We start from the raw sequence: 22,934 nt of genomic DNA on the forward strand, positions 1-22,934 counted from the left end.
AGCTGTGGTTACATTTTCCACCAGGATAAAAAACAAAACAAAACACATCACATAGTAGGTACATCATAATCAAGTGGGTTTCTGTTAAACTCATGAAATTACATAAATTCATTTTATGCAGAATTGTACTTAACTAGAGGCCCAGTGCACGAAATTCATGCATGGGTAGGGTCCCTAGGCCTGGCTGGCAATCAGGGCCAATCAGGGCCTTCCAGCTGCTGGCCAGGGCCTTCCTTCATTCTGCGCCACCCCCTGGTGGTCAGTGCACATCATAGTGAGCAGTCGAACTCCCAGTTGGTGGAACTCCCGAGGGGACAGTTTGCATATTAGCCTTTTATTATATAGGATAGATATGCATACAGGTTCTTTGGTTGAACTCGTCCCTCCCTCCCTCTCACCTACTCACCCACCTCCCTCTGAGATTCCTGTCTGTTCCATGCTCTATGTTTCTGGATCTATTTTGTTCATCAGTTTATTTTTTATTGATTTCAAAGAGGAAGGGAGAGGGAGAGAGAAAGATCAATGATGAGAATCATTGATCGGCTGCCTCCTGCACACCCCCCATAGGGGATTGAGTCTGCAACCAGGCATGTGCCCCTGACCGGAATCGAACCTGGGACTCTTCAGTCCGCAGGCCGATGCTCTATCCACTGAACCAAACCAGCCAGGACCATCAGTTTATTTTGTTCATGAGTGAGATCATGTGATCTCTGACTGGCTTATTTTGCTTAGCATAATACTGTCCAGGTCCCTCCATGCTGTCTCAAGGGGTAAGACCTTCTTTTTTACTGCTGCATAGTATTCATTCCATGGTATAGATGTACCACAGCTTTTTTATCCAATCATCTACTGTTGTGCACTTGGCCTGTTTCCAGATCTTAGCTATTATAAATAGTGCTGCTAAAAACATAGGGGTGCATATGTTCTTTCTGATTGGTGTTTCAGGCTTCTTAAGGTATATTCCTAGAAATAGGATTACTGGGTCAAATGGAAATTTCATTTTTAATTTTTTGAGGAAATTCCACCCTGATTTCTTTAGTGGTTGTACCAATCTGCATTCCCACCAGCATTCCCATTACTAGGGTTCCTTTTTGTCCACATCCTCGCCAGCACTTGTTTGTTGATTTATTGATGACAGCCATTCTGACAGGTGTGAGGTGGTACCTCATTGTCGTTTTAATTTGCATCTCTCTGATGATTAGTAACATTGAGCATTTTTTTTTATGTCTCTTGGCCATTTGTCTTTGGATAAGTGTCTAGGTTTTCTGCCCATTTTTCTATTGGGTTGTTTTCCTTTTGTTGGTTTGTATGAGTACTCTACATATTTTGCTTAAGCGAAGATTTCAATTTTCTTTTGGATACATTTTGCTATTATTTAAATTGCCCTTTCCTGTGAAAGTACATACTAGAATTACACATAGTTTTGACACCCTTAGTGTTAAAAACTTAGTTTTCTAATTACATCATTTGAGCAAGTTATTAGTTTGTAGAATGGTATTTCTTAGTTGTAGTTTTATCTGCCTTGGCTGAAGTGATTTAAAAAAAATCAAACTTATTTTGAGTATGTATTCACCAAGTATAATTCAGAAGAACAGAAGGATAATAATAAAAAGACTTCCATTCTCTGTCTCTCAGCTACCCATTTCCCCTACCCAGTTTCTAAAGTATTCTTTTAGATACCTTCTGTCTTCACAAATGACTACCTGTATTCTTGTTTTCTTCCTTTTATAGAATTAACATACTCTCCAGTGTTTCTCAACCTTCCTAATGCCACAACCCTTTAATACAGTTCCTCATGTTGTGGTGACCCCCAACCATAAAATTATTTTACAGTTGCTACTTCATAACTGTAATGTTGCTACTGTTATGAATCGTAATGTAAATATCTGACATGTAGGATGTATTTTCATTGTTCGCAACCCACAGGTTGAGAACCGCTGTGTGATCTGGAACTTGCCGTTAATGATGGAAACAGTAATTAACAGGGAAAAATCACAAAGGGAAACGGAATCTCTACACAGAGATACTTTTCCCAAATGGAGATTTCTATACCAGAGTCAATGAAAGATTTTAAGGTTAATAATTGTCATTTATAAAATATTGAATGGTTGTAAAAGAATATTTTTTTAACATGAATAAGCTCTGAAGGATAATAGAATATAAATCCATTTTAAGAAAGAGAACATTTTTCATTATTTTTGAAAACCCTATGCCTTTTCCATCTCCCTTTAGAGCAATGGTTCTCAACTTCCCTAATGCCTCAACCCGTTAATACAGTTCCTCATTTTGTAGTGACCCCCAACCATAAAATTATTTTCGTTGCTACTTCATAACTAATTTTGTTACTGTTATGAATTGTAATGTAAATACCTGATATGCAGGATGTATTTTCATTGTTACAAATTGAACATAATTAAAGCATAGTGATTAATCACAAAAACAATACATAATTATATATGGGTTTTCCGATGGTCTTAGGTGACCCGTGAAAGGGTCGTTCGACCCCGAAAGGGTCGTTCGACCCCAAAGGGGTCGCGACCCACAGGTTGAGAACCGCTGCTTTAGAGTAACACTTTTAAGTTTTATCTATCATACCTCTTCATAATTTTATTATATTATTAGTATGTAATTCTAAACTACATTGTTTAGTTTTACATGTTATTGAACTTTTAAAAAGGGAAATAATATATTATTTAGTAATTTGCTCTTCACTCAATGTACTAAAATTTCTATATTAATTTATAAGTGCTGTAGTATTTCATTCTTTTTTATTGCAGTGTAGTATTCCATTGTAGTAAGATATTATGACCGATTCATTTTTTCTTAGTTTGAGAATTTTTAGCATTCCATTTATATTTTCTTTTGGCATATTACCAGTGCCTATTTTGTGTTTTTAAGTGTTTGCTTGTTAACACAGCCTACCTTCAAATTACACTATCCTCTTCATACCATATGTAATGTGTAATGATAAATGAGGTCATTCTTTTCTATGTTTTTCATATGTAATCTTTTTTCTCTACATGCTTTTTTTTTAACAACACATTTTAAAGATTTTCCTTTAATCACTTTTTTCAGCAGTTTGTACCATGGTGCTATTTTCTGTGTGTTTTTCTTAGCTTGATGTCTACTGTTTGGAAAAAATGTCAGCCATTATTTCTTAAACATGTTTTCGTCCCCTTCTGGACTCCAATTTACATTGTATTAGATGACTTGATGTTATCCTGTAGGCCATTTTTTCCTGTTAGTTTCAGAAAGTGTGCTGTGTCTTCCAGTTCACTGATTTTTTTCCCTGCAATATCTAATATGCTCTTAAATTCAAAGATTTTTTTTTAATTAAGACTATTTTTTTAGAGCAGTTTTAGGTTCACAGCAAAGGTGGAAGGAACAAATATTTCCTATCCGCTCCCCACACACATGCATTGTCTCCTCCATTATTAGCATCCCCTGCCAGAGTGGTAACATTTGTTACAGTTAATGAGTTTACATTGATACAGTCACCCAAAGTCCATAGTTCACATTATGATTCCCTGTTGTACATTCTTTGGCTATGGACAAAATGTATAAGGACCTGTGTCTATCATATGATATAATAGAGTATTTTCACTGTCCTTAAATCCTCTGTGCTCTGCCTATATTCTTCACCCAATCCCTGGCAACCAGAGATCTTTTTATTGTCTCCGTAGTTTTGCCTTTTCCAGAATGTCATATATTTGGAACCAGATAGCACATAGCCTTTTTAGAATTGTATTCTTTCACTTAGTAATATTAAAGTCCCTTCATTTTTTTCTTGGCTTCATGTAGCTCATTTCTTTGTAGTGCTGAATAACATTCCATTGTCTGGATATATCAGATTTTAATCCATTCACCTGTGGGACATCTTGGTTGCTTCTAAATTTTGGCAGTTATGGATAAAGCTTCTATAAACATGCATTTGTAGGTTTTTGTGTGGACATAAATTTTCAGCTCTTCTGTTTGTAATCTATCGCCTTTTGGTGCCATCCTGTCCCATTCAGGCCATCTTTCTCACCCCAATTGAACTCCAACTCTCTTGACAGTCTGCCTCCATTTATTCATGGATAGCCTGCTCTGTCTGGGCCACTGCAATTCTTCCACCCACTCCATGCTGATGGTTACCCCACCCAATCAATGGCTTTAGATCTGAATTGTTCAGGAAGGAAAGGGGAGGCAGAAGAGAAGGGATTAAGTTGCCATTTACTATTGAATAGGCCTTTGCAACCTGATTTACCTTTTGACAATGAAAATATTCACTGTGCTCATTTTTTAAAAAATATATTTTATTGATTTTTTACAGAGAGGAAAGGAGAGAGAGAGAGTTAGAAACATCGATGAGAGAGAAACATCCATCAGCCGCCTCCTGCACATCTCCTACTGGGGATGTGCCTGCAACCCAGGTACATGCCCTTGACCGGAATCGAACCCGGGACCTTTCAGTCCGCAGGCCGGTGCTCTATCCACTGAGCCAAACATGCTCTATCCACTGAGCCAAACCGGTTTCGGCCACTGTGCTCATTTTGAAGTAGAAAGATGGCATTGGAAGTGTGTTGTTCATGTTGTTACTTACAGGTAGAAAAGATAAAAAATTGCCACTTGAAAACTCTTGAGTGGTCTCAATCTATTAGCAGTTTTAGAGAGAAGTAATGCATAGAACTATTGGTTTTTAAAGGGTGATTGACAGTTCTCTTGAATGTAGTGAGATTATCCTCTTCCTGGAGTGATGTTTTTCTTTCCACCAGTCTCATCTCTGTCTCTCCCTGTGGTTTTTCTACATGTTTCATTGTTGGCACTACACTCAACAGCTTTTGGGGTTTGTCACAATGCCTCAGAACTCATTGCTGTCCTCTCTCTGCTTATTTCTCATGCCCTTCATATTTTTCTTTTCCTATCAACTGTTGTCTTTTACCTTGGAGAATAGGAGGCATTGTTACAATTAATTTAAATGGGGTATTAATATCTGGATCATAAGTGTTTTTGTATGATGTTTTTCCACCAAGTGGAGAAAAGGCTTTTGTCAGTCTTTTGTTAAAATCATTCAGTTCTTTTTATTATAGCATTTAACAGAAATATAATCTCTATCTTGGAAAATTATAAACTACTTCAGGGCTGTGAAAGAGAAGTTTCTTATTCTTTCATTCTTGTGCATGGCACCTAAAAGGACTAACTCAGCACTCAGTAAATGTTTAATAAAATGAATTATTTGGAAAATTAGTCCATATATGAGGCTTGTTTGACCTTTGACATTTGCATCTTCAGAGTCATTTTTTGTTAAGTTTCCCCATTAATATGTGGAGCAAGTAGGTTAAAAAAATCGGTTTAACTTGTTTCTGACCTAAAATGTCCTAATTTGGTTACTGGTTTTCTTCTTTTCTGACAGACAGTTTGTCACAGTCTGTTGGTTATCCCTGCCCGAAGCCAGAGCTTTGACATCGTGCAAAGTGCCATCAGTAAGCATTTGGTAAATATACTTTTAAACTTTTTTTTTCTGTTACACAGAAAAGCATATAGATTCATTGATTAAGATTAGGTTTATCATAGCCTAGGAGAGAGTGAGAATCCGGAATCCTAAACTCAGTAACCTCTCACACTCTGATGCTATGGCGAGAACTGAGAAATCTTGCTGTTTTTCCTGACTGTTGTTGCTAATTAATTTTTGAACTTGGGGAAAATTGCCTGCTACCAGGACCTTACTTTCTATTTCTACATCTGTGCAATAAAAGACCTTAAAATTATGCCTCAGGCCCTTCTGACTTGTAATGCTCTAACATGTGCCTGATGTTAGTGTATTGAGAATCCAGTATCCAGACTGGGATCTAATTTCCACCCAGAACATTTGGGGTCTAAAGCAAGCATATCAAACTCGTGGCCGACGGGCCGCATGTTTGACGTGGTTGGTCGCAGCGGTTCTCAGCCTGTGGGTCCCGACCCCTTTGGCGATCGAACAGCCCTTTCACCGGGGTCGCCTAAGACCATCCTGCATATCAGATACTTAATTACGATTCACAACAGTAGCAACATTACAGTTATGAAGTAGCAACGAAAATAATTTTACGGTTGGTTCATAACATGAGGAACTGTATTTAAAGGGCCAGAAGGTTGAGAACTACTAAGTATAGGGAAGTCACCTAACTGGCTCAAGGCCTGGTCACTGGAGGCAGTGAGCTCAGCCATGAGACTTATCTTCTGGCCAATGAGTATCTCTTGTTCCCATTGGTATTAAATTCACATTAGATATTGCTTGAGTTTTGCTTTTAATTTCCTCCAACATTTACACTTTGAATTTCAGCTATTACAGTACAAGGGAGAGATCTGAAATTTTATCTTCCAGAGACTTTGTTTGCATAATTTTATAGGCACATCCACACCTCCTTTCCTTCTTTAAAATGTTATTTCCCTTGAGTTGGAAGAATACTGCTTTGTATTCTCATTACTGTTTTTCTGCCTTCCATCAACTTTTAATCCTTATCCCTTTTGTCTCCAAAAATCCCCCACCTTGTGTTTTTTAAACCTCTGGTCCAGAAATGTATGCCCTCCTTTGACTATATTCATTATCCTCGTAAAACCTCAACATACAAGTCAGTCTAGGCCAGTATTTTCAGACAGTTGATGGAAAGGTTAACTTTTTTAAACTTTTTTAAATGTTCATCCAATGGTAGTTTCTAGGAGATTTAAACCATGTATATATATAGTTACAAGTTAGAGCCCACCTTACAGTTGATAAGTAGAATCCAGATTAATTAGGATTCCATGATCTTTACCTGGGGTTTGGGGCATTGTAGCTATTGAGTGTTAAGTAGTAGTTTCTTGATTCCGTTACTTAGTCATGTCTGAATGACTAGCTAAATCAAAGGACAGGGGAAGGGTAATTGCAAAATGAATTCTGTTTTGTATATTTAATGACCTGGGAGGGGTTGGTGCCAGATATTAGTGTTTTCCAGTTTGGCTAACCTAAAGATCAGGTAAGTGTGCTTGTTGGTATCAAGATTTTCTTTGGATGCATGAAATAATCCTTTTGAATAGTGGTATTTCTAACCATTAGTAGACATTGTAATATCTGGAAAGTTTTAGAAGACTTTGTCATGAGAGGAAGCAATGGATTGGGTTACTAATATTTCTTGAGTTTGCATGTTTTCAATATATTTAATGTAGAGATTAAATTCTCAGAGGGAAATAGGACCTCAAGGTGTGGCAGGTGGCATGCATTCTGTACATAACTCGTTTTCAGTAGAAGTGTTGTAAGGTTAACCCTCCAGTTAATAGGATTTGGTTTATCCTGGGAAAGGGCTATTGTGTAGACTTCATTAATCTCATTTTCCTCTGCCTAGGTTGGGTTCACTGTAATTCCTGACAGCACCGCTGGCTGTGTTTTGGGTGTTATCTGTAGACTCCTGGATCACACATGTGTACTTAGTGAGACTCTGCTGCCGTTTCTGGCCTCCTGTTGCTACAGTCTTCTGTATTTCCTGCTCACTTTAGAGAAAGGAGAAGCAGAGCATCTAAGAAAGAGGTAATAATTTTTATTCTTCAATTTACATTTTTCTTTTACCTGTTCCACTCTCCCCATCAATCATTCAATTTTAAAAAATTGCGAGTGAAAGAGAATTGGATTTTAGAAATACCCTAAAAGCTCTTTCAGAGTTTGTATAAACCTAGGTAGTTTCTTTTTCTCTTATATTGAATTTATTGAGGTGACATTGGTTAATAAAATTATATAGATTTCAGGTGTAGGATTCTACAATACATCATCTGTATATTGTATTGTGTGTGAATTACCCCAAGTCAAGTCTCCTTCCATCGCCAGAGCTTTTTCTTTGTCCTTTCATGAATCCCCTTTGTGGTTTGATAATTTTTCATTTTCAGAATTTCTTCTTTTAAGCAAGAGATTTGAAAAGTTAGCATTATAAGTTTTGAGAGCTTTCTTTATTAACCTTGCTACCTTTAGAAGGATGAGTTTACTAGTACAAGCCTTTGTATTTTGCTCTGGGCTTCATTAGAAATAGCCAGAGTGGAATTTTAAATTCTTGAACTTAAGGAAATTGTTCTAAAATACTAGTGTTTTAATTAGTCAGTACTTTTGTTCCCATATGAAATTCGGACTAAAGCTTCTAGGATAGTTTGGAATATTTCACTGTAATTTTTAAAAAGTGTTTTCATGCCTATGTCCTTATTGGTATGCCTATTAAAATTCATTGCAGGAAGTTTTGGGTTTTTTTTAATTAATCGATTTTTATTGTTGAGATAATTACAGATGTCCCTCCTTTTTCTCCCCATAGCTCCCCTCCACCCGGTTCCCACCCCACCCCACCCCAGGCCCTCGCCACCCTATTGTCTATGTCCATAGGTAATGCATACATGCATATAAGATCTTTGTCTAAGCTCTTCTGAGTGTGTTGGCTCACTGACTCGTTTTTGGTGCTTCTTGTAGGGACAAGCTGTGGGGGGTCTGTGTCTCCGTCCTGGCTCTCCTGCCTCGAGTCCTCAGGTTGATGCTGCAGAGCCTGCGAGTGAGCAGAGCTGCTCCCGAGGAGCTGCCTGTTGTGGGCCAGCTGCTTCGCCTGCTGCTGCAGCACGCGCCCCTCAGGACTCACATGTTGACCAATGCCATCTTGGTGCAGCAGATCATCAAGAATATCACGGTGAGAGCACGGAACAAAGGCTTCGCATTGTTAGTACTAGAAGGGATTCAGGGGAAGGCATGGGGGTGCACAGGGTTCCTGTGCATTGACCAAACTCCTGGAATCAAGCCCAGTGGTGATTTCCAAGGTTTCTCCTGTAGTCTAGTCACTGAACCTATGGGATTTCCTTAATCCCCAAATTGGCCATAAAAGCCTTAAAATACTTAAACTGAATAAAGGTGCAGGCAGCTTAGTTGGAAAAGGTACAGCCTCAGAGTCATCACTACCTGTATCTAACAGAGACTGGTGATTAACTGTGATCGTTGGATAAGTTTGTTTTTAAACCTTAGCCAAGCTTGTTTTCCTAGGTGTAGAAGTGGGACTAATAGTAATTTTTTTGGGTTTTGGTGACCATTAATGAGATTAGCCAAGTAAAGTTTTTAGGTAACTGACATGTATTAATTCACCAAATGTTAGCTGTCATTAGGAAATTATTTAGCAGAAATAAACTTCTGGCCAATTTCTAGTTGGTTCCCTGGAGAGTAAGAAGTTGGAGAAAGGAAGTTGTAGGCTTCAGCTTTGTCTAATGGTTGGTTGTCTGTGTTCAGTTGTGTGTGTGTGTTTTTAAGGGGTTGGGGTAGTTCTGTTACCAGATTCCTTTGGCGTTTTTAGTTGGGAAGAATTCGGGAGTTTTTTTTGGGGGGGGGGGGTTGTTATAGATATTTGGTTGGGTGAGTTTATTAGTATATGTAATAGTAATTCAGAAATAGTAGAAGATTGGACAGTCAACCCACCTCCATAAGGAAGAAATGACAGAAATTGTTGTCTGCCCTGGATAAAGATCAAGGGACTCCAGAATACCAAAGGGAGGAAGTCCAGTGTAGGGATGGTGGGTGATGAAATTTCATCAGTACCTAGCATCTGTGGGAGGGAACAAACAAAATGAGAAACCGACATCACTTACACGGAAGGGTTTTCACCGCCTAATGCCTAATTAATAGGTCCCCCTTCACAGTAAGAGTTCCTGTGGTGATTTTACAGACGAGGATACTGTTGCAGTGGCTCTTGAGAAGTTTGGATGTGAAAAGCACTTCAGGTAGCATAGCAATTTTAGTAGAATTCTCAAATTACTCTTTTTTTTCTCTGCAGACATTGAAGAGTGGAGGTGTTCAGGAGCAGTGGCTTACAGACTTACATTATTGCTTTAATGTGTATATCACTGGGCATCCTCAGGGGCCCAGTGTGTTGAATACAGTATATGAAAGAGGCACCATGGCACTTCCTGTTTAAAATTGTTTATTCACGTCTAATTTTGAAGAGACTGATGTAAGAAATGTTTGTCATTAAAGCTGAACTTTTAAAGAAGTTGTTATGGACATTCTTTTGCACTAAGGTAGGAAAACGATGCAGGCTGGCTTCCTGGAGTAGCATGGATATGTGGCAGTATATTTACATTTCATAGGAACCAAATATTTACAAAATACAGGGTGATAACATGGTACTGTCTACTATTTATCAAAAAATTAGCTAAATCTTTGAGATCCTATCCAGGCAAACCTCATTCATTTTGTTTGGGGGTGGTTACTCCTATCCATGGTGATGAGCTTTTCACTATGGTGTTATTTGCAGGTTTTGTAGCCCTTAGTTCAGGGGGCAAGATTTCAAGATACAGTGGGGCCTTGACTTACCAGTTTAATTCATTCCCAGACCGAGCTCGTTAAGGAGCTCGTTAACCCAAATTACTCTTATCTACTCAATGCAAAAAATCAGCGGAGAGACAGCTGGTATCTCAACTCGTTAGTCAGCTGGTATCTCAACTCGTTAGTCGGGACACTTGTAAGTCAAGGCCCCACTGTAGTTGTTTTGGGTTTTCCTATACCTAAATGGTGGTTGGTCTGAGGTAACTACTTTAAAAGTGATTTTCTAACCCATTATAGTTTTCCAAAAATTACCAGCTGTATTGTGATTTCTATGATATATTGATTTTTCTAGTCACAAAATAATTTAATTAGCAAACTATAAAAAAAATCAAGGGGATTACATTAATACTTTGTTGCTTCCTATTTCTTACTGTTAGGACAATGGTGACAGTAATTTTAAGAAAATGGAAGCAGTTCTAGAAGTATTTGTGAGCCTCCTATGTCACTCTTTATGTCTGTCTCCATTCCTACATTAGCTTTGCCCTTAAAAATGTGAAAAATCCCCAAATCACTAGATTTCATTTAAACTAGGTGTTCTTAGAGAGCTAGCATTAATGTGTGTAGTTAGCAGCTTCCCATCAATAGGAATGGCATTTTGATATGATTGCTCACCTCTGCAGGTCAGGAAGAAAATACAAGTGGAATGTTAAGGCCTTAATTGGTACCTGGTGCATAAATGCCTGGTCTGTACACCTGCCCCGCTGATTTCCTTAGTGTTGGTGGTACCAGCATCTCTGTTCACAGAGGAAGTGGCAACAGCCTGTGGCCTTCAGAGGCTAACATGACTGTAAAATATGTAAGGAGTCAGCGGAGGTGAACAGAGCACCTATTGTGATCTTACAGATAATTTCTAAAAGCAAATGCTAGATCATGATTCTGGTCTAAACCTTAAAACTGATAATGGAATAACAGGATGTGGTATCTGTAATGAAATTTGTTGCATTAGATTCCAGAATAATAGTGAAATGAAGGTGGTTGCTGTAGGACAGGCTCCTTGCCATCTCATTTAGGTTCTTCACTGAAGCCAGAAAACCAGGCCTGCACCAGCTGGCTGGCAGAAATCCCAACCCAGCAGCCCTCATGTTCTTAGTTTTACTTAGACTTGACAGAGTTATACATCCTCCGTTCTAGCCCCACTGACAGGTGAAGGCAGACAGCTAGACAGTTTTGATGAGGCATAGTGTACCCTGGTCTTCCCAGCGCAGGTTGAGATAATATCCAAACAATGCTGTGTGAGAGCAGAAAGAAATTCTGACATTTTCTTTCAGTTCTTAACCACATGTTCAGGTAATAAGGCTTCAGGCGTGGATACTGAAGTTTTCCCAAGATGTAAGGGAGAGTCAGCAGATAATTAGAACTCTACACTAGCTTATTCCAGTTACCCCGGGCACGGTCTTCCTCCATAGGCAGTCGAGGCTTTGCTTTGTATTTTGATTGAGTAGCTGATTGTAGGTTATAAGAAAAATTCTTTGATCTTCCACTGTTCTCAAGAAGGTGTATACACTGCAAGTTGCTCACTGTTAAATACAGGTAAATAGGTTATTTTAAAGTTGAAGGTAAGAAAAAAGAGTTTAGTTTTGGATTATACATGGTGCCAAACAAGGTGATGGCCAGTGTGTCATAGGGACAAGATGCTGTTATCAACCTTGCATTTTCCATCATCTCAAAGATACATGACCTCTCAAGGAAGAACCGTGAGTGGGAGGGGTGGGTGTGAACCTAGGCCTTCAGTCGGAGGAATAACTGGTATATCTTTCTCTCTGTGCATCTCTCCACTATAACAATACACACTTACACATACACATACATTTCTAGAAAATAGGTTTGAAAACTATTCAGATGAGACATATCAAACTTGAAATGGATTTTTAGGCCTTTACAGTAGGTCCTTGGGTTACGTCGGCGATCCGTTCCTACAGTGCCACGTAACACTATTTTCGCCGTAAGTCGGAACCCACCTACGTAAGCACCTACGTCACTCACATGGAGCACATACACAGCAGTATTGAAGTGAAACAGCAAAAAAAAAAAATTTAAAGATAATTCCTGACCTTTACTTGTGAATAAATAATAAAAAACATAAAGCATATATGTACATACGTTGAAATGATGGAACTTTTTTTTAATATATAAATATTGTAAATGGGAGATGGCGATGTAACCATGAAACAATGTATGTCGAGTCCGTTGTAACCCGAGGACTGCCTGTATATGACTTTGAAATTATAAAATTGTAGGACACCACAACTGGAAAAATTAGTGGTGTACTCAACCCTCTCATTTAACAGTTAAGGATATTGAGGCCCCAAATGGCTAAGAGGCCTTGCTGAGGCTATAATGCTATGTGCCCCTAACTTTCTGTGGAACAAAGCAAACATGAAAGGTGAATAGTTTTAAAAAGTGACACACATGTCTTACTTTTTCTGTCCTGTTTGGATTACTGTTGAACTACAGCTTTGGAACTTTGGCATGCTTTTCCTGTCTAAAGTCTTGAGGTTTCATCTGTGTACCCTGCTGCAGGTGGGTAGGAATATTCTACATTCATTACTAATAATTACTTAAGCCATGGTTATTCTATTCAATGGAATGGATTCTTTTAAGGGAGTTGTTTTATTTTTAAAGAGCTGGACCCCAAATTTGGGAGAGCCTGTTTGTATTTGTACACACACACATACACACACGCTGATCGTTATGTGTTATTCTTTGGGGGTGGTTTGCAGGGTTGGGTGTGGAAGACGAGAGAACAGGGATTGTTGAATTGTCTCCCTAACACATGTAGAGAAACAGCTTATGGGTGCTGTTACTTTTGCTCTATCCAGCTCACTTTCTGCTCCTATAAGAGGTTGGGAGCAACAGTTTTCACTCAAATATCTGAATACCTACAGTGTGCCAAGCAATTTCTAAAGAAAACAAAACTGAGCAAAATCAGAATATACTTAACACGATGGAATCCTCAATTAAAAAGTGAACTATTTCTAGTCAAGGTTTGAAGACCAAAATTAATGATTTCTTCTTTTTGGTTCAATCTGATACCTGATTTCAAAGGCAGAAATTTATATGTATGTTCAAGTCATACCTATATCATGGAAATTTATAGACCGGTTTCCTGTATAAAACACAGGCTTCAGCTAAACTGTAGCCAGCAGCTCTGCATCCGCTGGTTAATGGTTGACAAGGGTGGGTGAGCCTAATAAAATCTTGTGTTGCCCAAGTTTAGGCTTAGGAAAAGATTCCCTTTAGTCCTTGTATATTTTTAAACCTGTCTGAATTATATGTATAGGATAAACAAGCTGTTCATATGAAGTCCTAAGAAATAGTTATGCATTTCTTTTCATTTCTTTATTCTGTTCTTTAACTGTGAGTCCTTTAAAAACCTTTTGTACTACTAAAAACCTTCATTTTTAAAGATTTCTGATAGTACTGGATTTTTCTCTTGAGACATGTTTATCTAACTTCTACTTCTCTGGTAGTTAAAGCTGACAGTTCTGTTTTAGAAACTATCCTTAATTCACTCCAGTATAACGAGTGTGTGTGTGTGTGTGTGTGTGTGTGTGTGTTTTACATAGAGCAACGATGGGCCTTAATTCCTTTGAAAGTTTCCAACTACCCCACCCACCATTCCCTGATCAGCCTGCCTATATTACATGAGTTGCCTGACTCTTCTTATTAAAGATTTGGCAGTAATTACTCTCCCCTTACCTCCAAGTTTTCCCTCCATCAAAAACTAAATGAATGTTAAAGTTCATGCTGACAGTCATTGTTCACCTTCCCAGCTGCACTCTGTCCTGCAGGATGACGATTGGGAGGATGGGGGCAGCGTGTTGACACAGCCACCCACGAGAAACACCGACCTGGCATTAACTGCTGACAGCACTGAACTTATCACCCAAACTTAATGCTGGTGTGAATGAAGGGGCCCTGAATAAAATACCCTGTTTTGCAGCTGAAAAGTTTCCTGAGCTGCTCCTGTGAGTGGAAGTGCACGGTTGAGCCTGAACTGGATATGCTATTAAATATTAATGTCTTCCTTGTGAGGCTCTAAAAAGCAAAAGCCAGAATTTGTGGTTAAGGGCCTCTTTCCATCTTTAGGAAGGAGGTGGAGGAGCTTAATGTGAAACCAAAATGGAACAAAAACTCCCAAGGTATGACTTTGAAGAACAGCAGTATTTTCATTTCCTCCTTCCTTTATGTGAACGAGTAAGTAAAGGTGATCAATAGCAGCTACAGTTTATTTTTTCTACTGGAGGTAATTTTAACAATAGCTTTGGTTATAAAAATAACTTGCCTCCTACAGAGACAGAGGCTGACTGCAGTAATAATTCCAGGAAGGGGTGAAAAACATTTCTACCTGAAATCAAATGACCATTGGAAACCCCTGGCAATTAGTCTTCTGTCTTTGGGGATGAAACGAGAAAGGACAGGGCTTCCCCACCCCACAGTCTTCCCAATATACTTTGCCAGGGCAGTGGCTGCCTTACCTGAGTTGAGACGCAGCACAGAATGGGCTTTTGAAGATTTTGTGGGATGATGTACTTTCCCTTCCTGAGAGCAACCTGAAATCAATCAACAATGACAGTCTGTCTCTCCACAATGATAGCTGTGGCCTGACCAAGTTCTGAATTTCTTGAGCAAAGGCCTGAGCTTGCAAGCTAGTGTCTGCCTAACCCAGTGATGGCGAACCTTTTGAGCTCGGCGTGTCAGCATTTTCAAAAACCCTAACTTTACTCTAGTGCCGTGTCACATATAGAAATTTTTTGATATTTGCAACCATAGTAAAACAGGCTTATATTTTTGATATTTATTTTATATATTTAAATGCCATTTAACAAAGAAAAATCAACCAGAAAAATGAGTTGGCGTGTCACCTCTGACATGCGTGTCATAGGTTCGCCATCACTGGCCTAAGTATGTTGTGGAATACCAGTAGGCAGGGGCGAGTTCTGAGATTTTGCTGCCTGAGCCAGAGATCTGTTAAAGGTGCTTTGGCTCAATTTTTTTTTTCTTTCCCCTGTGGGGGAGCTAGTCAGGCTTGTTCTCTGCTGAGTTTATTTTGATGGGCTGTTTACAGATCTGAAAATGTTTTAACTTGCAGCAGTTGGTCTGTTAAATAAGTATTTGCTGTAGTGCTTGGGTTTGGGACATTCCCAGGTAGGCAGCCCTGTACTTTCTCAACAAAGGAAAGGTCAAAGTGAGGCAGGCAGGTGCTTGGAGTCCTCCAAATTGGTAATGTAAGGGGAAGACCAAGTAGTGGCCTGAAGAGGTTACACTGGTAAGGCTTTAGTTACGAAACCCAGCAGATCTTTTGGCTAGAAGGCTCTCTGGGCTTACATGCCAGAATGCCTCATCTCAAACCAATTCTGATCCAGAATTTCTGGAAGGGTGGCACTAAATGTGCTGAGAGTCTCTTGGTGACTGGAAATATAATAAAGTTTCTACCTGAATGGTGGTTTGCCCAATTCAATTAAGTCCCATTTCGGACTTCCTGTAAACTACAAAGTGCCTAGAAAGACAGTTACCGTAGATTTGCTTGAGCACTGAGTGCCTGGTGGACTTTGTGCCCGAGCTGCTCTTGGATGGATTCTTGGTGGTCCTGCTTACTGCAGTGGCTTTTGAGGGTTTTAGTTCCAGTTCCTTCCTCCAAACCTGGAGGAGCAATGCCATGCATTCTCGGTTCCATCTGTCCACATCTCTGGCTCCATGCTCCTTCATATGCAGAAGGTGGGACAGGTGCTTCCTGAGCTGGTAACTGGTGGGACCAGAGAAGGGAGAGGCTTTCAGATCACAGTATGCAGAAAACTAAATTTCTTTAAGGCTCCTAGAAGCTATAGGAATAGTATTTGGGAACTTGGGAGAGCTTTCAAGCTCTCATTCCTAATTTCAGTAGCAGTATGTAGAATGTTGAATTCTGCTCTTTCCCATTAAATAGTTACTGAATTAGGACGCAATAAGATGAGTCCTTGCCTTCAAGATGGGACAGGCCAGAAGTACTGAGAGCAAGGAGCTGGATGGTGTGAGACAGATGTGGGACGGATAATTGGTTTGGCTGTGGTGGGGTTTTAAAGGATGAGTAGGGACTTAGTGAGAAAAGGGCATTCTAGGCAGCAGAACTGGCATGAACAGAGAGATACAAGCATTTGTACAGGAAGTCAGTAAGGAGATGTGTATGAAGCATTGTGTATTTAGTGAGGGAATGATATTGGAAGGCTGGGCTACATGAGAAAAAGCCAACATTTGTTCAGGACCTGTTGTATACTAGGCACTCTCCCTATGATTAGGCCTGAAACTAAATTTGTGAGGCAGATGTTATGAGTCTGATAAAGGCTGAGTTGAGGTGACATTACCAAGATTGTGACATAGGTCATTCCTGACTTTATGCTCCCTCCTCAAAAGAACAACTGTTCATGGATAAGAGACCATGAAGAAAATCCTACAATACAGGATTTCTAGGACCTAGAGGCTGAAGAACCCCCTGCACCACCGAGACCAAAACGGACCCCATCAAACGGGTAAGAGGAGTGGCTACATGATGACAGCATTCCCCTTTCCTCTGCTCAGTGCAGCATCACGCTGAGAGGTCTACCTTGAGCCTACAGCTCCTCCATTAGGAAAAGAGAAGCCAGAGCAGACATCCAGCTCCCCAGCATTGTGGGTTGCTTCTTAGGAGCCCCCATTCCAGTCTCCCCAAGAAGAGTGCAGGGGAATCTGTGACACGGAATAAGGGACGGACTTAAAACAACCGGCACATGGATCTTTGCAGACTGAGTTCCTACCTACAGCATCCAAGTAGTCCCAACCAGTGTCTTTGCTGATCTGAAGAGCCAAGATGTTGGTATAGTCCAGTGATGGCGAACCTTTTGAGCTTGGCATGTCAGCATTTTGAAAAACCCTAACTTAACTCTGGTGCTGTGTCACATACAGAATTTTTTTGATATTTGCAACCATAGTAAAACAGACATATTTTTGATATTTATTTTATATATTTAAATGCCATTTAACAAAAATCAACCAAAAAAATGAGTTCCCGTGTTACCTCTGACACGCGTGTCAGGTTCGCCATCACTGGTATAGTCTGACCAGAGAACTCAGGATACAGGTCTACCTGATTCAGGCCCTTAAAGATGTGCTGGAACCTAGTTTGACCTCACCCAGGCAGTTATAGCTGCACTCACTGCTGATTATAGCTCCTGGCCCCTGCCTGATTAGAGATGGTGGTCAGACCACCTGGAAGCTGCATAGCCCAGCAACACTCAGAGTATGGCAGGCAGAGCTGATTATCTGCAAAGCAAGGCCAATAGCATCATTCCTCCAGGAACTTGGGGAGCAGGTCGGTTTGAATCAAGATCACAAACAAGCCCTGGCTGGTTTGGCTCAGTGGGTAGAGCGTCGGCCTGCAGACTGAAGGGTCCCGGGTTCGATTCTGGTCGGGGGCATGTGCCTGGGTTGCAGGCTTGGTCCCCATTTGGAGGTATGCAAGAGGCAGCCAATCAATGATTCTCTGTCATCATTGATGTTTCTCTCTCTGAAATCAATAAAAGTATTAAAAAAAAAATCACGAACAAAGCCTTGCTGCCCTTGGAGATTAGTTCTCCCACTATGCCTTGGCAGGGGAAGTAATTTATAGCCTGGCCATTGCTGAATACAGCCTGTCCTACCAGAGCACAGAGGAACCTGCATAGCCCATCCAACAATCCTTAGAGTGGTACGTGAGCAAACAGCACAGCCTGTGGCTTTCTCCCTCTGCAGACGAAGACCAGTGGCCATGGTTGCCCAGGGAGTTCAGTGTACAGACTTGCCTGATTTGAGTACCCAAACATTGAGCTGTGCAGGCCCTCAGGCCTGTTCTGCTTTCTTGCCAGGCAGAAAAGCTAATTCACTGATAGAGTACCCAGTCCCAACTGACTATAAGCCTGCCCAGAGAACCCATGCAACCACAGAACTCATCCTACAGCTTTGCTTGGCAGGGAACCAAGCCAGTAGCCCTATGCAACTGTTCTTAGCTAACCTACATAAGTCTATCAATGTGAAACATCACATTAATATAATAAAAGAAAAAATACCACAAAAGATGCAAAGCATTTGACAGAATTGAATATCTGTATGATAAAATCCCTTAACAAATCAGGTATAGAATAAATGGACCTCAACATCATAAAGACCATATATGAGAAGCCCATAGTTAACATCACACTCAATGTTGAAAGAATGAAAAAATGTCCTTTAATATCAGGAACAAGACAAGGATGCCTGCTCTCACTACTATTCAACATAGTACTGGAAGTCCTAGCCACAGCAATCAGACAAAACAAAAAGGAATCAAAAAGACAAGAGATGAATGCTGGTGAGGATGTGGAAGAAAGGGAACCCTTGTGCACTGTGGGTAGGATTATAAATTGGTACAACCACTATCTATAGAAAACAATATGGAGATTCCTCCAAAAGATAAAAATAGAGCTACCATGTGATTTGCAGTTCCATACCTGGGCATATAACTAAGGAAATGAAAGTATGTAGTATGTTGAAGAGGTATCTACACCCCCAAGTTCATAGCAGCATTACAATAGTCAGGTGATGGAAATAACCAAACTGTCCACTGACACATGAATGAAGAAAAAGTTGTGATATAAACAATGGAATATTATTCAGGTATAAAAAAGAGGAAATCCTGCTATTTGCAACAACATGCATGAAACTGAAGGGCATTAAGCTAAGTGAAATAAATCAGAGAAAGACAAATACTATATTATCTCACTTGTGCAGGGTTAAAAATAAACCAAAGACAATCAAACTCATAGAAAAAGAGATCAGATTTGTGGCTATCAGAGGAAGGGGGCGGAGGGAGGGGAACTTGGGTGAAGATGGTCAAAATGTACGAATTTCCAGTTATAAGATAAATAAATACTGAGGTTGTAACGTGTAACACTGCTTTATGGGCTATATGAAAGTTGTTAAGAGAGTAAATCCTCAGAGTTCTCATCACAAGGAAATAAAGTCTTTTTCCATTTAGAAAAAATGAGGTGATAGATGTAACTAACATACTATGGTAATCATTTCACAGGATATGTAAGTTGTTACTATGCTTTACCCCAGTGGTTCTTAACCTTCTGGCCCTTTAAATGCAGTTCCTCATGCTGTGACCCAACCGTAAAATTAATTTTGTTGCTACTTCATAACTGTAATGTTGCTACTGTTATGAATCGTAATGTAAATATCTGATATGCAGGATGGTCTTAGGCGACCCCTGTGAAAGGGTCGTTCGACCGCCAAAGGGGTCGCGACCCACAGGTTGAGAACTGCTGGCTTAGGGATTGCTGTATGTCAATTATGTCTCAAACTGGGGTGGGGAGGCTGAGTAACTTGTAGAAGGCCGCACAGCTAGAGTCAGGAGAGACCAACATTCAAACTCACTGCTCTGTGGTCCACAGCTAAACGTGGCTGAGGACTTTGGCCTGTACTCTGTTCTTGGTGGGGACCCACACTAGTTCTTAAGAACAGTGGCACAGGTAAGAGCTGTATTTTACTAAGATCTGTAGCGCCTGGGGTGAGGCTGGGGCATGCAGGTGATGGCTATGTTGATGTCTCGTGTTATCTGATGGTGTTCCTCCACGTGCGCTCCCAAACTTCAGATTGAACACAGCTGCTTTGGAGCCAGGCAGGGAAAGCTGCTGTCTTCCTTCTCTGTAGCTGACTAACTACTCCTGCTGAGCCCACGGGGTGCTGCAGAGGCGGCAGGCGGCCCCGTGCCCGATTTCAAGGCACACCGTGAAATGGGAAAGAGCCTTCCCAAGTCTCCTAAAAGCTCCTTGCGGCACCTGGTGCAGCCCCTCCCTCCTGCCCTAAAAGGCTGATTTCAGTCAAACTACAGGTCTGTCTTTCTTTACCTGGAGGGACAAACCGTGCCATCTCTCTGCCACAGGATGCACCACACTTCCGAAAAGCCTGCTGCAGAGAAAAGCTGGAGCTACGGGACAGCACCAGCAGTTCGGTTCCTTCTGTTTGAGGTGCCGAGTGTCTTCCACACCCTCTGTGCTCCGGGCAGAGGACTCCTGGGAAGCCCAGGTGTTGGCTGAAGCGGCAGGGGCTCCGGCCTTCAAGGGGCACAGCTTCCCCCAATCTACTCTGTATGGAGACTGAGCTGTGCCCCTGGCCCCAGTCGTCCCATTTTCAAGGAGAACGTGCACGCCTGTTGGCTGAGAAACCGAACATGCCTACTCCTCTCAGCCCCAGGCTCAAGGCTCTCCGGGCCCACCTGCCCTTGCTGGATAGGAGCTCAGCACACGCTGGCAGAGCTGACAGAGCTGTCAGAAAGGTGCCTCACACATGTTGACATAAAAAGGAGCGTTTTACACAGCAACTTTCCAGCCCAGCTTAGCTTGTCCAGTATCTGGTTTCAATCTTTAAGACCGTCAAGGCTTGACTGGCAATAAAACTCACTGAGAAGAAGCTTCATTTCCTCCGGGCCCTGAGGTTCAACCTGCTCACCCCACCCCAGCACCCGCTGCAGCCTGCCTCTCCCTCCACACCGCCCCCCATACCAGCAGCCTAGGTGCCAGCCCTGCTCCCGGTCCACCCGCAGGGCTGAGGTCAGGCGGCACCACCCACTGCCCCAGGACAGCACTTGGGGCTCCTGTCCTTGCCACGGAAGGTATGTAAGGCTACGCCAGAAGCAGTGGGAGTGTTTTCACTGTCAGACATGCGGCTCCCCCCAGCCTGCACCTTCGCAGGAGCCCTGTGGGAGCTGATGCCCCAGGTCTCAGGCTGCACAGTGGCGCCCGGGGGGCTGTGTCACTGCCTCCTCAGGGGGTCCAGACTATGCGCCCATTGTTCTTGGGGCGATGAAAGCTCATTTGCTGCTGTGGACACTCACTGACAGGACCTGTCACCTCCGACTCTTCAAAGGAGCCAGAGGCCAGTCAGGGAGGCACGTCAGCGGGGAGCAGCCGAGGGCCCGGCGTGGCGTACACCCGCTGGCTTGTTTTGATCCCAGCTTCAGCTGAAATACCTAATGAAACGGGCCTCTCAGATGGCAGCAGGGCAGGGCCTGGCAGAGCTCCCAAGGCCCACTCCCACCTGTGGCTTCAGAGGCAGACCGAGCCCGAGCCGCGCGGGCACCTGAAGCCGAGACGGGCAGGGAACCTGGCAGTGCCCTCCTCTGTGGAAGGGGGTGGGAGAGGATCCGCCTCAGTATTGTGACGACCAAGAGAGCTAACATGCAGGTAAAGCTCAGCACAAGGGCCCGCTAAATGCCAAGGGCTAGGACTACCAACGGTCACAACATCCCCTGTAAGGACACGACCTCGGCGAGTGTGAGCACCGCCAGCAGCCTTCTCCGGCCTGCTCTGAGATGCCGACACGAGGCCTGCCTCCGCCTTCTTTACTGTGACCCCGCAGACTCTACCTTTCCCGGGAAAGTAAGGGAAAGGCCTTGGCCTTGAGTCAGACACAGCCCCCAGTGCTGTGCCCGCCCTGGACAAGCTATTTCCTCTCTAAGACCATAGGCTCATCTGGAAAACGGGGACCCTCAGCCCTGGCGTGGCTGGGAGACGACCCTGTCAACAGCCCAGAGCTTGGGCAGACATTAAGGCCGAATTATAGCAAAGGCTGTGCAAGCAAGGGCTCTGGGTGAGGCCGCTTTGGCACAATAGACCCTGAGGCTTCTCCCTGCCTGAACCTCACAATTGCTCTCCCTCACTACGCTTCCCCCATCCCGTTCCCATTCCCGTTCCCATTCCCGCCCGTTCCAGTCCCCGGCCCGTCCAGCCCCCGCCCCCCCCTCGGCCAACGGTAGGTGGGTAGGTGCGCCCGGGCCCTTTTATCTCCTGACAGGCACGCTGCTATGTGGCGCACCTGTGCTCACAGTGCTTTGCTGGCTTTGTTCCTCCATCAACCTTCCTCTCTCTGGAGAGGGAGGCCCCATGACTCCCACCTGTGGGAGACGGTCCAGCCCTCCCCTGGGCGCTGGCCAGCACTGTAAGACCTAGGCAGGGTTTGGGTCCCAGTGGGGCCTGCAATATGAAGGAGAGTCCAAAATATGTCAAAACCTGCAGCAAAGGACTCCCTGGAGGTATCTGACCCAGCATTTTAGGAAGTCTCCACCCGTACTCCCGGCACCCACCCTGCATTCTGAGCTTGAGAGATGCTAACATGGGTTTTTATAATTTCAGCCACTGAATCGACTATATCCAGGACCTAGTTTAGGTATTTGAGGTATAACTAATTCCTGAATAGTAAAGACATAAAAAGAAGAAAAATAAAATACCTGTGTGTGTGGCTTTAGAATTTATGAAGCACACATTATCCCACTCTACAATCCTGTAACAGGACAGGTGCAACCACTGTTAAATCCCATTTTTCAGATGAGGAAACTGAGGGTGAGGGAGGCCAAGTGATTTGCCCAAGGTCAGATCACCTGTTAGAGCTTCGCTGGGGATTCTTCTTTACACCAGGCAATCCTGGGTGCTTTCCTACCTTTCTTGGCAAAACACCTAAATAGCATATCCAGTGTGAAAGAACTAAAAGAACTAAATATCCAGACTAGGGTCTACACGTGTGAATTTCATGGGTTGGCTCAACAATTGGCCTTGTCCCGCCAGCACACAGAATTCAC

At 42.2% G+C, this 22,934-nt stretch overlaps 2 protein-coding genes across 8 annotated transcripts in view; one reads left to right on the forward strand and one right to left on the reverse strand.

Annotated features, from left to right (window-relative positions):
• Positions 1 to 9,995, forward strand: part of TEX10 (testis expressed 10) — a 31,214-nt gene extending 21,219 nt beyond the window's left edge. For both annotated transcript variants that reach the window (XM_006758429.2, XM_015560479.1), the window contains 4 exons: positions 5,393 to 5,473; positions 7,341 to 7,522; positions 8,441 to 8,651; positions 9,780 to 9,995. In XM_006758429.2, the coding sequence (XP_006758492.1) occupies positions 5,393 to 5,473; positions 7,341 to 7,522; positions 8,441 to 8,651; positions 9,780 to 9,920 (615 nt within the window). In that variant the 3' untranslated portion in view covers positions 9,921 to 9,995. The remainder of the gene's footprint in view (positions 1 to 5,392; positions 5,474 to 7,340; positions 7,523 to 8,440; positions 8,652 to 9,779) is intronic.
• Positions 9,996 to 11,426: 1,431 nt separating this feature from the next.
• INVS (inversin) overlaps positions 11,427 to 22,934 on the reverse strand; it is a 127,155-nt gene continuing 115,647 nt past the window's right edge. For all 6 annotated transcript variants that reach the window (XM_006758423.2, XM_015560475.1, XM_015560477.1 and 3 more), the window contains 3 exons: positions 15,847 to 16,076; positions 14,809 to 14,883; positions 11,427 to 11,847 (listed from right to left, as the gene is read on the reverse strand). In XM_006758423.2, the coding sequence (XP_006758486.1) occupies positions 11,690 to 11,847; positions 14,809 to 14,883; positions 15,847 to 16,076 (463 nt within the window). In that variant the 3' untranslated portion in view covers positions 11,427 to 11,689. The remainder of the gene's footprint in view (positions 11,848 to 14,808; positions 14,884 to 15,846; positions 16,077 to 22,934) is intronic.

The sequence above is a fragment of the Myotis davidii genome, unplaced genomic scaffold (assembly GCF_000327345.1).
Source record: "Myotis davidii unplaced genomic scaffold, ASM32734v1 scaffold534, whole genome shotgun sequence".
Lineage (NCBI taxonomy): Eukaryota > Metazoa > Chordata > Mammalia > Chiroptera > Vespertilionidae > Myotis > Myotis davidii.